Source organism: Tasmannia lanceolata, unplaced genomic scaffold (genome assembly GCF_043159265.1).
Source record: "Tasmannia lanceolata isolate RefF3 unplaced genomic scaffold, GAP_Taslan_0.1 ptg000002l, whole genome shotgun sequence".
Taxonomy (NCBI): Eukaryota; Viridiplantae; Streptophyta; class Magnoliopsida; order Canellales; family Winteraceae; genus Tasmannia; species Tasmannia lanceolata.
The window spans coordinates 48,431,269-48,447,158 of record NW_027518679.1 but is presented as its reverse complement, the minus strand read 5'-3'; the positions used below and the strand labels follow the sequence as shown (position 1 = coordinate 48,447,158).

The following is a 15,890-nucleotide window of genomic DNA, read 5'->3' as shown; positions in this document are numbered from 1 at the left end:
GTTTTCACCCTTTTGGTCAAAGACCGGAGGGAATATACAAAACAACAATCTAGGGACGAACCCTAGAGTTAAAAGGAGAAACTAGGCTCTAATAATACCATTATAAGAGCAAATGAGTCCAAGACTCTCTAATAGCAGTAACTGACGAATAAATGAGTCAAAGACTCTAATAAAAGCAACTGAAGGATAAAAGAGTTAAAGACTCTCCAAAAAGAGCAACTGAGGGATACAAGAGTCAAAGACTCTTCAAAAGAGAGCAAATGAGGGATACAAGAGTCAAAGACTCTTCAAAAGAGAGCAAATGAGAGATACAAGAGTCAAAGACTCTTCAAAAGATGGCAAATGAGAGATACAAGAGTCAAAGACTCTTCAAAAGAGAGCAAATGAGAGATACAAGAGTCGAAGACTCTTCAAAAGAGATGGAAATACGAGTCAAAGACTCCACTGACAACAACACAAGTCAAAGACTCCACTGACAACAACATCACACAAACAAATGAGTCAAAGACTCTCTTAAAGAAACGGAAACACGAGTCAAAGACTCCAATAACACCAACTAAAGGATAAATGAGTCAAAGACTCTCTAAAAGAAATGGAAACACGAGTCAAAGACTCCACTAACACCAACTAAAGGATAGATGAGTCAAAGACTCTCTAAAAGAGAAGGAAACACGAGTCAAAGACTCCACTAACACCAACTAAAGGATAGATGAGTCAAAGACTTTCTAATAGAGAAGGAAACACGAGTCAAAGACTCCACTAACACCAACTAAAGGATAGATGAGTCAAAGACTCTCTAAAAGAGAAGGAAACAGGAGTCAAAGACTCTCCTATAACACCACCTAAAAGGCGAATGAGTCAAAGACTCTCTAATAACACTATCTAAAGGATGAATGAGTCAAAGACTCTTTAATCAAGGCTGACTCCTATGCGAATGGACTATCGACTAACGAGAAGCTTACAAGCAAAAGGAATAAGAGACCTTGTGCATATTTGGCAAAGGTAAAACACCCAGCCGGGCCGGACAGCTACCTAGCCCTAGGGTGCAACAAATGTGCAACCCAATACCCATAAGGGTAGGGGTATGAAGCCAAGCCGAGTAGGGTGTTCTTCCAAAACCAAACGAAGCACAAAGAGGAGAACTAGCGAGAGAATGAGACCGGGCGGGTCTCCCAAACACACACAAAGATGGGCTCTAAGCAACCTTATCAATGCCCTTGCAAGGGGGAAGCAAGGCTAAGACAACTAATTGACCAAATTGGTCTCTAATTAACAGAGGCACAAATTGAGGTGTAACCTCAGAGAGGATTCTACAAATGAGGCCAAGCATGCCTTCTAAAGGTACACCATTTATCAAAATCAAAGCAACCTCCCTGAGGTTAAGCTAAAAAAAGAGGCTTGCCTCCGAAGGAGGATTACCTAACGAGACAGAGTATGTCTCCTAATACAGGTTATAGTGTCTAAAAAAATCTAATCAAAAACCCAAAAGAATGTGCTAGTCTATCCAAAGAGAGAGGAAAAAGGATACCAGATAATCTCAAATTTTCAATCAATTATTATAAAAACAAATCAAATATCAGCAAAATATGATCTACAACTAAAGAGTGCACAACCTGTAGCAATCATAAAATGATAAACAACATTAATTAGTCCAGACCAGCCGCTGGATAGCCTAATAAAGCAAAAACAATATCAAACACTTCTATGCCCAACCACAAACACCACCCCAATATGAGGATGAAATCAGATGATGCTAAAGTAATCATCTGATATCATAATACACATGATAATATTTCTAATCCCGCCTTGAAATCAGACAGTACTCATGTCGATAATATCGAATAGAGTAGTCATCTGATCTCCTTCTTTCCTAAAACAATTTATTTAAATAAAATTAAACAAATATGATAAGCTTCGAGATAATCTCACCTGAACAGTCCATTCATTATTGTCTTCAGAACCTAACTCAATGCTTAAGATAAGAAGAGTATTAGAAATATCAAAAGATTATGATAATTCCAATTAGTAAAAATTTCAGTGCATACAGGGGACATCAACTTGTGCAGTTTCAAGTGCAAAAAAAAAATGGTGAGCCACAAAACACAAAGACGGGCTCCAAGTAACCTTATCATTGCCCTTGCAATGAGGAAGAGATGAACTACCATATAATGGTGTCTAAAAGACTAAGTAAGTCTACTAAACTAAGAGGGGAAACCTACTTGGACTAAGCAAGTCCCCTGAGGTTGGGCTGCTACGGACACCATAATGTCTTATCATATACTTTTTTTTATAATAATAAAACAACCATGAAAGTAAACAGCATGTCATGAACTCAGCTCCAAAACCTTTGCAAAATTAACACAAGAAATTTTTGTAGCTGCCCATAAAACAGAAATTACAAATTGAACTGATGCAGAAAACTAATGCTATCATACTCATTCATAAAAATTCTTGAACTATGATGATGACCTATTCGGATAATAAAGAAACCATATCCTTACATAGCAGATTCGCCTTGACTTGCTCTATTTATTTATTTTTACTTTGAAAACATCACAGCACCAAAATCCAAGATAAAAGGAGTTTAACCCAGCAAATCAATTCAAACAAGAAATCACATCTTATTATCATAACATTTGAGATTAAGTACAGATGCATATGATCACAATTCACATGGGGATTATGAATAACATCTCAATAATCGATTAACGAGCAATTAAGACCAAGGGAACAATAATAAAAGGAATGAGCAATATAACATTTAAGCTCTTTAACTACAAAAGTGATCTAAACATCTCGGAAATTCTGCCACTAGATTTAGATATAGAAGGCACAATGAAACTGAACCACAACAGTTTTTTATTTCAGCACAATAAAACCGGGCTCTAATCATCTTCATTCTGTCATTTGATAATATCAGTAACAATGAAATATCTCAAATAACGACCCCACATAGAGTAGAAGAAAGAAATACTCACAGAGAAAATGAGCAAGAAGCTTTGGATTATCAAGGTATCAAAAGAACTGCTGCTTCTTTCTTTGAAAGTAATAAAATGCTTTTGATTATCCCTTACCTCTTCCTTCAACAGATCTCAGATCAGAAAAATTGGCCGGAGCTCCGGTGAAATGACAGAAATGGCGGAGATGACTTCCGACCGGAGAAGATTGCCGGAATCCTAGCCGAGAAAGATGATTGGAATAGGGCTTGAGCGAGATTTTTCCCTTTCTCTCTCCCTCTCTTGCTACTCTTTCTCTTCTCTACTCTTAAACCCTCTCAGATCTGTTTTGAATCCTTGATTTCGTTTCCATTTCTCGATGCCGTCGCTCCCTCTCTCAAATCTATGAAGATAGAGAAGATCAGTGAGGCCTTAAGGTGGCGGCTGGCAAGAGTTGCTCGGAATTTCCGGTGGGACCACCGGAGTAGAAGGGTTTGGTGGTGGTAGAGGCGTAGAGGTGGTTACGGTGGAAGAAAAATGGAGGGTTTTGGAGCTGGGTAAAGGTGGTGGCTGGCCGGTGGGTGGCTATGGATCGAAAATGGCCGGAATGGGGAGGGTTGAAGTGGGTTTTGGGTTTTTGGGTATGAGAAATGAAGGGAATGGGATCTGCTGGTATGGATTTGAAATAGGGGTTTAATGGAAGAGGGTTTGAACGTAGGGGGGTGGTCGGAAATCCGGTGGTTGGGGAAGGCACGGCCGGATTCCGGTGAGGAACCCACCGGAGAGGATGGGTTTAAGGGTTTTGGATTTTGTAGAAGAAGAGAAAAAAAAACAGAGGAGAAGATGGAGATGATGGTGGCGATGGTAATGGTGGTCGAATGGAGCTCCGGCCGGAGGTGATGCTCAAGAAGAAAATCCCTTTCTCCCTCTCTGCGATCTCCCTCTCCCACTCTGTTTTCCTTTTCCTCTCTCTCTCTCTCTGCTCCTTTTACTTCTCAGATCTAAGATCTCAGATCTGAGATTTCAGATCTCAGATCTTGGAATTTAGCAATGATCGGCCGGAGCTTCTAGGTGAGAGAGATGGCGGTGGCTTTAACGGAGAAAAGGCCGACGGTTATCGGAGATATAGCCGGAGCTTGGATGACCGATCGGAGAAGAAAATAGGTTTTTCACTCTCTCTCTGCAATCTCTCTCTTGGAATGGGTTCAAGGATGAAACAATGAAGAAGATGAGGGCAGCAGGATTGAGGAGGGTGGAGATGGTAGCTTGAATGGCCGGGGAAGCTGACCGGAGAGATGAGGGAGATGGCCGGAGGTGGGCCGGATCTCTCTCTCTCTCTCTCTCTGCTTCTCTGTGGAATTTTATATTAAAATGAGAATCTCCTCCCCTTCCTTTTGATTTTTTTTATATATTAAAGGGAAACGATATATTGAAACCCCCTTTTTCTGCCCGGACAGCCCCCCTTATAGTGTTTATGGCTATTCTTTTATACCAACAGGGGTGGTCTCAAGTAGAAAACAGAGATGGATATTACCCTCATTGCAATCAGCCATGGAATTGGTAATGACACACCTTTATTGCGATAACTCACTCCCCTTTCCAGATTTGAACTGCACTTCTATCACGGTATTGTTCACTACCCAAACTAGCTCAAATTTTGACAAATTTTAAGGAGAACCTGGTGGGACCCTAACCTGCTCTAAGGTAAAATTTGGGGTTCTAATTTAATGATTTGATGAAGTTATGCACAAAACAAGGAGGTGCAGGGCATGGTCAAAATGGGGTGTCTACAGTGTGTAGGTAACTTACCTACACAAGTGTGTAGGAAATGTTCTCTCAATATATTATCGGGCCCGGGCCTATAACGGGCTGGACGACCCTTGATCAAGCTCAACCCTTAATTAAGAGAGAAACGTTTTTGTCTTTTAATGGTGATTAAAAGAGAAACGTTTTTTGTCTTTTAATGGTAATTAAGAAAGAAACGTTTTTGTCTTTTAATGGTGATTAAAAGAGAAACGTTTTTTGTCTTTTAATGGTGATTAAGAGAGAAACGTTTTTGTCTTTTAATGGTGATTAAAAGAGAAACGTTTTTTGTCTTTTAATGGTGATTAAAAGAGAAACGTTTTGGTCTTTTCATGGTGATTAATTATCCTCCAACAGTCATATTCTCATCTATAAAAAGAAGAGAACAGCACCATTGGAGGATATAGTTTTTTTTTACAGAAAAAAAAAACATCAAAGTTTCTGCTTGTCTTCTTCCTTTCCTCCGTTCTGATCTGAGCACAGTTCTACGGTGATTCTGGGTGGACCAGTTAGCGAGTGCACGTGTACTGGAGCCAACTTTGGTTGTTTTATCTTGGAGCATCGGTTCGCGGATCCCGGTTTGCACCGGTAAGGGGCGGATACGATTCTTAAGGAGAGTGACCAGTGGCACGACTCAGCCTTCTTTTTCTCGATCTGTTTTACAGAAACGTTTTCTACAAAAGCTAAGTACTGATTTATTTACATTTCTAATTTCTGGATTCAATCAAGCCATATATCAGACCCTACTGGACAACATCTAATTTGTCCAACAATTTTAAGAATCGTATCCTTCAAATCTGATCATATGGCTTCTGATAATCCGAACCCAACTTCTGTTGATACCATCTCTGTTGAGAATTCTAATCCAACGGTTGTTCGCACCTCTGTTGTGAACATAATTCTCAACACCATTCCAGATTTTTCCAAGATCGAACGCCTTACTGGATTGAACTATAAAAGATGGAAACAACAGATCTTGTTTGCTCTACAACAAATTGGTGCCGCTTTTGTTCTTACACAATCAAAACCATCTAAAGATGAGGCTGAACAAGCCTTTATCAAATATAAAAATGAAGTGGAAAATCAGTTAGATAGAAGAATTAAAAGACTTAGAACAGATAGAGGTACAGAATACTCTATAACTAAGTTCTGTGATGATAATGGTATTATCCATGAAACCACAGCCCCGTACCAACCTGAATCAAATGGTATAGCAGAACGAATGAACAGAACATTAAAGGATATGTTTAATGCTATGTTGATAAGTTATTGGTTTACCCTTGAACTTGTGGGGGGAAGCACTTCTTTCAGCTTGTTATATATATAACAGGATACCTCCAAAGAAAAAGGGTCAAATACCATATGATCTCCGGCATAACAAAATGCCTAGTTTATCTCATTTGAAAGTTTGGGGTTGTTTGGCTAAGGTTGGAATACCAGAACCTAAGAAAAGAAAACTAGGACCTAAAACATGTGATTGTGTATTCATAGGATATGCTCAAAATAGTACAGCCTATAGATTTCTAGTTTTGAAATCAGTTGAAAATATCCTTGAATATAACACTATAATTGTATCTAGGGATGTTGAGTTCTTTGAACATCACTTCCCAATGAAGAAAGAAATTCCTAAAGAACCTAGTAATGATTCAAGAAATCAACCTGAAACTGAAAAGGAATTGGATTCTGAGTTTCAAGAACTCAGAAGAAGTAAAAGACAGAAAAGAAACAAATCTAGGAGATGGGATGTTCACCTATCTAATAGATAAAGATCCTGTAACTTACTCTGAAGCTGTAACATCTTTAGATGCTGTATTTTGGAAAGAAGCTATTAAAAGTGAATTAGATTCCATAATAGAAAATCACACTTGGGAACTAGTGGACCTTTCACCTGGAACAAAAGCACTAGATAGCAAGTGGATATTTAAAAAGAAGCTAAGACCTGATGGGACAATTGACAAGTTTAAAGCAAGACTAGTAGCTAAAGGCTTTAGACAGAAAAATGAGATAGATTATTTTGACACCTATTCTCCTGTTGCTAGGTTGTCCACCATTAGGATATTATTAGCTATAGCTTTTATTCATAAATTGGTAATACATCAAATGGATGTAAAAACAGCTTTCTTAAATGGAGATTTAGAAGAAGAAATTTACATTAAACAACCTGAAGGATTCATTGTGTCTGGTCATGAAAACAAAGTTTGTAAACTAATTAAGTCACTGTATGGTTTGAAACAAGCACCTAAACAGTGGAATGACAAATTTGATAGTGTCTTAATTACAAATGGTATAAGATAAATGAATCCGATAAATGTGTTTATAGTAAGTTTAATGGGGATAAAGGTGTAATACTTTGTGTATATGTAGATGATATACTAATTATTGGTACTAATTTGGACATAGTAAAATCTATTAAGAGATTTTTAATGTCAAACTTTGAAACCAAAGATATGGGTGAAGCTGATGTAATCTTAGGGATGAAGATCATCAGAAAAGAAAATAAAATAATATTGTCTCAGTCTCATTATGTAGAGAGCATTCTAAGGAAATTTGGACAATATGATAGTTCACCTGCAAAGACACCTTTAGATTGTCAGGTACACCTAAAGAAAAACAAAGGTGAGTTGGTATCCCAAAAGGAATACTCAAGTATTATAGGTTCAGTGTCATATTTAATGAACTGTACTAGACCTGACATTGCACTAGCAATTGGAAAACTCAATCAACACACACATAGACCAAGACATGAACACTGGCGGGCTTTGACTAGGTTGTTGAGGTACTTAAAGGGTACAATAAATTTTGGACTGCATTTTAGGGGGTTTCCTGCTGTCTTAGAAGGCTATAGTGATGCGAATTGGATCTCTGATTCAAGAGATTCAGTGTCTACTAGTGGATATGTATTCACCCTTGGTGGTGGTGCGATTTCTTGGAAATCGGTTAAATAAACTTGTAGTACAAGTTCCACTATGGAAGCAGAATTTATAGCCTTAGCCCTAGCAGGAGCTGAAGCCGAATGGCTCAGGAATTTTATGGCAAATGTGCCTTTATGGCCAAGGCCGGTTCTCTCAGTGTCTTTACACTGTGATAGTCAAGCTACTTTAGCCAAGGCCAAAAGTAAGACCTATAATGGCAAAAGAAGGCATATACGCCTGAGGCATAATTTGGTAAAGCAATACTTGAGTGAGGGAACAATAGCACTCGACTTTGTAAGGTCGGAGAGGAATCTGGCAGATCCTCTGACAAAACCACAGATAAACAAGGTGGTTTATGAGACATCGCAAGGAATGGGGTTAAAGCTCGTGGCATGAATCATTAATGATGGACACCCAACCAATGTGAAAGGAGATCCCTGGAATTTGGTTCAATGGGTACTAACAAGTCACCAGATGGTTTGTTAACACTATCACCCCCTACTCCTAGATGCTAAATGATGAAAGATAGTGTTCACTGCAAATGAGAGAGGATGAGTTATAGACTCTTAATCAGATCATAACCTGTATTGGGTGGTATGTTACTTGCAGTGCATACTTGATGACTGACCTAATGTGGAGGTAAGGCCGCTTCCTATGAGAATTTAACAAGTAATTCTCTAGAACATTCATGAGAACCAAGAGGGGAACAAGGCCAAAATGTTCCAAAACTGTGAATGAATCACCAAGGAATCGAATGTAGAGTGTGGATAAGAGGTTAGTCAGTTACACCCACGAGGAAAGGTTGAAGGAGTCTAACTCTACCCGTACTCGGTAACATAATCTGTTTATCCTAAATATCGGTTGAAGTCCAAAAGACACCGGTATGAATCCACTCTATTTTCTAATGTGCTCAGATACTTCCGTTTTCAATTTTCAACTGTATTTTGAATCTTGTGGGGGATTGTTAGAATTTTTAAACAAAATAATAAAAAGATTTGAAAAGTCAAAGATACTTTTTCTTTTTGTTTAAAAAAAAATTTGGAGGGAAGATTCAAATTATGTTTCCCTCTCTTGTTTTAAAGCAAAAGACTTTTGCACATGTGGGGACTTGAACCCAAGACCTTGGTGAGTGTGCTTGTGGTGTGTTTTCAAAACCAAAACTGTTTTTGTCTTTTAATGGTAATTAAGAGAGAAACGTTTATGTCTTTTAATGGTAATTAAGAGAGAAACATTTTTGTCTTTTAATGGTGATTAAAAGAGAAACGTTTTTGTCTTTTAATGGTGATTAAAAGAGAAACATTTTTTGTCTTTTAATGGTAATTAAGAGAGAAACATTTTTGTCTTTTAATGGTGATTAAAAGAGAAACGTTTTTTGTCTTTTAATGGTGATTAAGAGAGAAACGTTTTTTGTCTTTTAATGGTGATTAAAAGAGAAACGTTTTTTGTCTTTTAATGGTGATTAAGAGAGAAACGTTTTTTGTCTTTTAATGGTGATTAAAAGAGAAACGTTTTTTGTCTTTTAATGGTGATTAAAAGAGAAACGTTTTGGTCTTTTAATGGTGATTAATTATCCTCCAACAGTCATATTCTCATCTATAAAAAGAAGAGAACAGCACCATTGGAGGATATAGCTTTTTTTTACAGAAAAAAAAAACATCAAAGTTTCTGCTTGTCTTCTTCCTTTCCTCCGTTCTGATCTGAGCACAGTTCTACGGTGATTCTAGGTGGACCAGTCAGCGAGTGCACGTGGATTGGCGCCAACTTTGGTTGTTTTATCTTAGAGCATCTGATACACTTACAGAGCAGCCACGTAATTCAACTGATTCAGAGCAGGGGTATAACAGAGCAGCACGAGCCAAAAGCAAGCCGCATTGGATGAAGGATTATGTGGAGAATTAGATTGTCAATAATGAGAGTTAGGATAGAGTTAATTACTTCCTTAATGAAGTGTGTAACTAATCAGATAGATGTAACAAACTGATGATGACGTTCTCTTATAAAGAGACCACTCTATCAGAAAAGGGTAACAAGAAAATATTCTCTCATATCTCTGCTCTTTTCTTTTCCCGCCTCTGATTTTCTTCTTCTTCTTCCTCTAGACTCCTCTGTTTTGGACAGAAAACCAGATTGGATTTCACCAAAACCAACTGGACTCTATCATTGGCGCTTTCATTGAGCCTCCTATCAGCAGCAATGGAAGAAAATCACCATGCACAAGCTAAGATCGATGAGCACTTCACGCTCTGCCAACAGCAAATCAACGAAATACGTCTCACTCAATCACAACAACACGAAGAACTCGTCGCCCTGATCAAGCAATTGCAGACCCGTCTCCAAAACCCCTACCTACATCGAACTACAGGTGAAGCCATTGATGAGGTCCCTGATTGCATCATGGAGGATGATAATGATGAAATTTTCGAGGACACTTCAACTGAAAATTTGGGGGATAAACCAGCGGAAATCAGCTTCCCCACACTCGTCGGTCAACAAAATCCAAGTACTATACATCTCACAAGGGTAAGCCCTAACCATTCCCTCCATGTTTTGATCGATGATGGTTCAACTCACAATTTTGTGAAGGACCAAGTAGCAAAAATAATTAAATGGCCAATAGTACCACCCACTCCATTCAGAGTTTTAATTGGAAACGGGGAATCATTACTTTGTCCTAAAAAATGCCTTGATGTCAAACTCAATCTCCAAACACCTGAATTCCAATTTGATTTAGTCCTCCTACCTTCTAAAGGGGCTGCTGTTATTTTGGGCATTCAATGGTTAGAGGAACTAGGAGCTGTTCTGGAATGTTCATCCGCTCACAAACTGTTTGCCACATTGTCTAAATATCAATTTTGCCAAAATATGCTTGACTATTTGGGAAAATTGTTATCTGGCCTTGGCTTACAATCTGATCCTGATACGGTTCAAGCCATGCAACATTGGACATGGCCCTCCTCTTTGAAACACTTGTGCGGATTCCTCGGCCTGACAGGATACTACCGTCAATTTATTCGTCATTATGCTACTGTAGCCTCCCCTCTCACAGACCTCTTACAAAAAGACGCTTTTCCTTGGAGTTCTGAAGCTCAAAAGGCATTTGCTCATTCAAAGAAATGCCTAAGAACAATGTTCGAGGCACTCTACGGAAGAAAACCTCCTACAATACCATCGTACAATTCAGGCTCTTCTTCCATTGAAGCAGTGGAGGACGACCTTCCACAACGTGATCAGATTTTAATCCGCCTCAAGTATACTTTACATCAATCTCAAGCGAGAATGAGCTGTCTAGGGGATCTCAAACGTGAACTAATGGTTTTACAACCAAGTTCCCTGATCCAAGCTATGTCCTTAGCAAGGATATATGAACAAAAGTATGACGACATGAAGAAATCATGGAAACCACCGTGGACTAAACCAGTGGGTAGTGGTTCGGATGCTTTTTCCTGGAACCCAGAGGCCCAATCTGCTTTCGATTCTCTGAAATCGTTGTTGACCCAAGTCCCTGTATTGGCCTCACCAGATTTTTCCAAGGAATTTGTTTTAGAGACAGATGCTTCAAGTATCGCCATCGGAGCCGTGTTGATGCAGGACAAACATCCTATTGCTTACTTTAGCAAAAAGATGTCACCTACCATGTCCCTTGCCTCTGCCTATGTCAAAGAATTATTTGCCATCACTGAAGCAGTTAAAAAATGGCGTCAATATCTATTGGGCCAAAAATTCACCATTTATACCGACCATCACAGTTTAAAAAATCTGATGGCTCAGGTAATTCAGACTCCTGAACAACAACAATACCTTTGTAAGTTACTGGGTTACAATTATGCAATCGTGTACAAATCGGGAAAGGACAATATCGCGGCAGATGCTCTCTCCAGAATCGAGGAAAGTTTACCAGATTCAAAGCCACATTCAAGTTTGTCCCAATTAATGGCATTGTCTAGCCCAATTTTTGACATCACCAGCCAACTTCAGTTGGAAAACAATATTGATTCTGAACTGCGAGCAAAACGAGCTGAAATTGAACAAGGAAAAGCTTCTTCGGCATTTTCACTTCGAAACGGTTTCATCCTTCATAATCATAGATTGTTCATCGGCTCAAACTCACCACTGCCAGTTCCACAACAAATTTGGGAAGACATTGCGATGGACTTCATCAATGGCTTACCCCCTTCAAATGGATTCACTGTCATCTTGGTGGTCATTGATCGGCTTTCAAAATATGCCCATTTTGGAGCACTTCCTTCCTCTTATACTGCTGTTAAAGTGGCAAGGCTCTTCACTGACATCGATGTCAAGCTCCATGGCATACCAAAAACAATTGTATCAGGCAGGGACCCAATCTTCACTAGCAAGTTTTGGTCAGAGATATGGAAATTAAGCGGCACCACTCTTACCATGTCATCTGCATATCAACCACAAACGGATGGTCAATCTGTGGTGTTAAATCGCTGCCATGAGCAGTATCTGCATGCATTCTCTCAAGACAATCCTAAACATTGGCAGGCGTCCTTGCTATGGGCCGAATATTCATATAACACTTCATTTCACAGTGCCATTAAAATGACACCATATGAAGCAGTTTATGGCCGACAGCCTCCGACAATTCCTTCATATATGCAAGGATCCTCTCGAGTAGAAGCCGCTGATGAAGAACTGACACAAAGAGATACTATTCTGACTCGGCTCAAAACTAATCTTATTCGCGCTCACTCACGAATGAAGTCTTTGGCCGATCAAAAATGCACTGATAAACAATTGGAGGTTGGTAGTTGGGTCCTCTTAAAGCTTCAATCATATAGACAACTTTCTGTTGCTACAAGATCTTCCCAGAAATTGAGTAAACGGTTTTACGGACCATACGAAATTGAGTCCAAGGTGAGTAATGTTGCATACAAATTGAAACTTCCAGGTGGTAATCGCATTCACCCTGTTTTTCAAATTTCCCTGCTCAAGCAGTATTATGGTCCTACTCCAAATGTTGTTTGTGACTTACCATCCCCAGGTGTCGCCAATCAGCCCCTCATTTCACCTTTGGGAATTCTCAGCACACGAACTATCTTACGAGATAATAAGGCTGTTCAACAGGTGCCAGTTCAGTGGACAGGGTTACTACCCGAGGATACTTCGTGGGAAGATATTAAGTCACTCCAAACTGATTTTCCCCATTTACACCTTGAGGACAAGGTTGATTTTCAAGGGGTAGGCAATGATACACTTACAGAGCAGCCACGTAATTCAACTGATTCAGAGCAGGGGTATAACAGAGCAGCACGAGCCAAAAGCAAGCCGCATTGGATGAAGGATTATGTGGAGAATTAGATTGTCAATAATGAGAGTTAGGATAGAGTTAATTACTTCCTTAATGAAGTGTGTAACTAATCAGATAGATGTAACAAACTGATGATGACGTTCTCTTATAAAGAGACCACTCTATCAGAAAAGGGTAACAAGAAAATATTCTCTCATATCTCTGCTCTTTTCTTTTCCCGCCTCTGATTTTCTTCTTCTTCTTCCTCTAGACTCCTCTGTTTTGGACAGAAAACCAGATTGGATTTCACCAAAACCAACTGGACTCTATCAGCATCCTAAACCCGAACCGCATTAACGCGACCCGAAAAATGCAAGGGCCGGGTTCAAAGAAGGTGGGTCTTGGGTTCGGTCGGGTTTAGGATTTGAAAACCCGAGGTTTTCTCGGTCCGGGTCGGGGTTAATAGCGTAAAACCCGAAAACCCGCATTAGTTATTCTTTTCTTTTTTTTTATCTTGTGTTAGTTCGGATTTATCGGCGAGAATCCGAGGAACGTTACTTTTTTTTTTATCCCGCGTGAGTTCCTTTTTTTATGGTTTTTGTTATTATATTATAAACTAATGCAGAAAGAAAAGTCAGAAAACTGGAAACTTCTCTTTTCACCCGTCAAATCTCTCTCTCTCTCTCTCTCTCTCTCTCTCTCGTCTTGAGTTCGTTCTTATCCCTTCCCAGCCTCACGGTGGTAAATTTGCACCACACCGATTAATTTCTATTCAATCATCACCTTGCACTTGTCTGTTCAATGCCCAATAATTTGTCAACAGTCCAATACCCATAGATTCTAGATATGTTGGTTTTCTAATCTCAATTTATGATACTTTAAAAATCTGCTTCTCTAGTGCAAATAATTCACAAAATGATGACACTGCCGTCTCTAATTTCGTTTCTTGAGACCATCCCGTTGCACTCCTCACGCAACATTAGAGGGTCGGGCCCCCTTCAAACGGAGGCTAGCAGGGAACGGATTCCTATGCCTCGAGAGCTGGGAAGGAAAGAAGGAGAAACTGATTCCTGGGCTTGGCTTTCAAGCCGTTTGGTTTTGGCGATCGAAGTGAAGAGGGTAAAGGTATTCTGAAAATTCACTGGCCTGAAGACTCTTCAGTGAAGATGATCACGCTAAGGCACAATCTATGAGTGGAGATGTGGAAGAAGTTTCCAACAGTTTTATCCTGAAATTCTTTAAATCTTACTCCTACCCTTTGATTCTCAATTCTTTCAGTAAAATGGTATTTAGTAAAAAAAAAAGTTCATTTTGTTCTGTTCTAATAATACAAAGGTTTGATATTATCTCTTGCTAGGAATTAATCAATCCTTGCCTCTGAACCTTACCGATATTAGTTCTTACCATAGTGTTGCTCTTGTAGCTGTTACCAATGTCCAATTCAATTTTTTCGATGATGCCTGTGTAGCATTACTCAATAAGATATTCCAGTCCAATCTACAGGAGGAGGATAATTGGACAACCTTATTATTAGGGTTGCAACTTGGGTTGGGTTTTACCCGACCCACATTAACCCGACCCGGAAAATGCAAGGGCCGGATTCAAAGAATGTGGGTCATGGGTTGGGTCGGGTTTAGGATTTGAAAACCCGAGGTTTTCTCGGTTCGGGTTGGGTTTAATAGCGTAAAACCGGAAAACCCGATAAAGCCGCATTAGTTCTTTTTTTTATCTTGTGTTAGTTCGGATTTATCGGCGAGAATCCGAGGAACGTTACTTTTTTTTTATCCCGCGTGAGTTCTTTTTTTTATGGTTTTTGTTATTATATTATAAACTACTGCCGAAAGAAAAGTCAGAAAACTGGAAAGTTCTCTTTTCTCTCTCTCTCTCTCTCTCTCTCTCTCGCGTCTTGAGTCCGTTCTTATCCCTTCCCAGCCTCACGATGGTAAATTTGTCACCACACCGATTAATTTCTATTCAATCATCACCTTGCACTATGTCTGATCAATGCCCAATAATTTGTCAACAGTCCAATACCCATAGATTCTAGATATGTTGGTTTTCTATTCTCAATTTATGATACTTTAAAAATCTGCTTCTCTAGTGCAAATAATTCACATAATGATGAAGAGGGTAAAGGTATTCTGAAAATTTACTGGCCTGAAGACTCTTCAGTGAAGATGATCACGCTAAGGCACAATCTATGAGTGGAGATGTGGAAGCAGTTTCCAACAGTTTTATCCTGAAATTCTATAAATCTTACTCCTACCCTTGATTCTCAATTCTTTCAGTAAAATGATATTTAGTACAATGGTATTTTTACAAAAAAAAAGTTCATTTTGTTATGTTCTAATAATACAAAGGTTTGATATTATCTCTTGCTAGAAATTAATCAATTCTTGCCTCTGAACCTTACTGATATTAGTTCTTACCATAGTGTTGCTCTTGTAACTGTTACCAATGTCCAATTCAATTTTTTTGGTGATGCCTGTGTAGCATTACTCAATAAGATATTCCAGTCCAATCTACAGGAGGAGGATAATTGGACAACCTTATTATTAGGGTTGCAACTTGGGTCGGGTTTTACCTGACCCACATTAACCCGACCAGAAAAATGCAAGGGCCGGATTAAAAAAAGGTGGGTCTTGGGTTGGGTCGGGTTTAGGATCTGGAAACTCGAGGTTTTCTCGGTCCGGGTCGGGTTTAATAGCGTAAAACCCGAAAACCTGAGAAACCCGTGTTAGAAGGTGTATTATGTAGCCTTAAGGGCATAGTAGTCATATGTATGTTCTCTTTATATATATATCAAGTAGGGGGGAATGGACTTCACTTCTTTTCCTTTTCTCTCTAATCTCTTCTCCTCTCAACATGGTGTCAAAGCCCTAGGGTTTTTGTGCCCTATGGACCATTGGAGAAGCTCCCCTTCTCCTTCTTCTCCTTCTCTCCTCCCTCCCTCCACCACGTGCCACCCTACCTGACTCTCCACCCTCG

General features: G+C 39.3%; 1 protein-coding gene across 1 annotated transcript; it reads left to right on the top strand.

Moving 5' to 3' along the window:
- Positions 1 to 9,844: 9,844 nt before the first annotated feature.
- On the top strand, positions 9,845 to 12,973 carry LOC143892691 (uncharacterized). The gene has a single exon (XM_077397490.1). The coding sequence runs from the start codon at positions 9,845 to 9,847 to the stop codon at positions 12,971 to 12,973; it is 3,129 nt and encodes a 1,042-aa protein (XP_077253605.1).
- Positions 12,974 to 15,890: the final 2,917 nt, after the last annotated feature.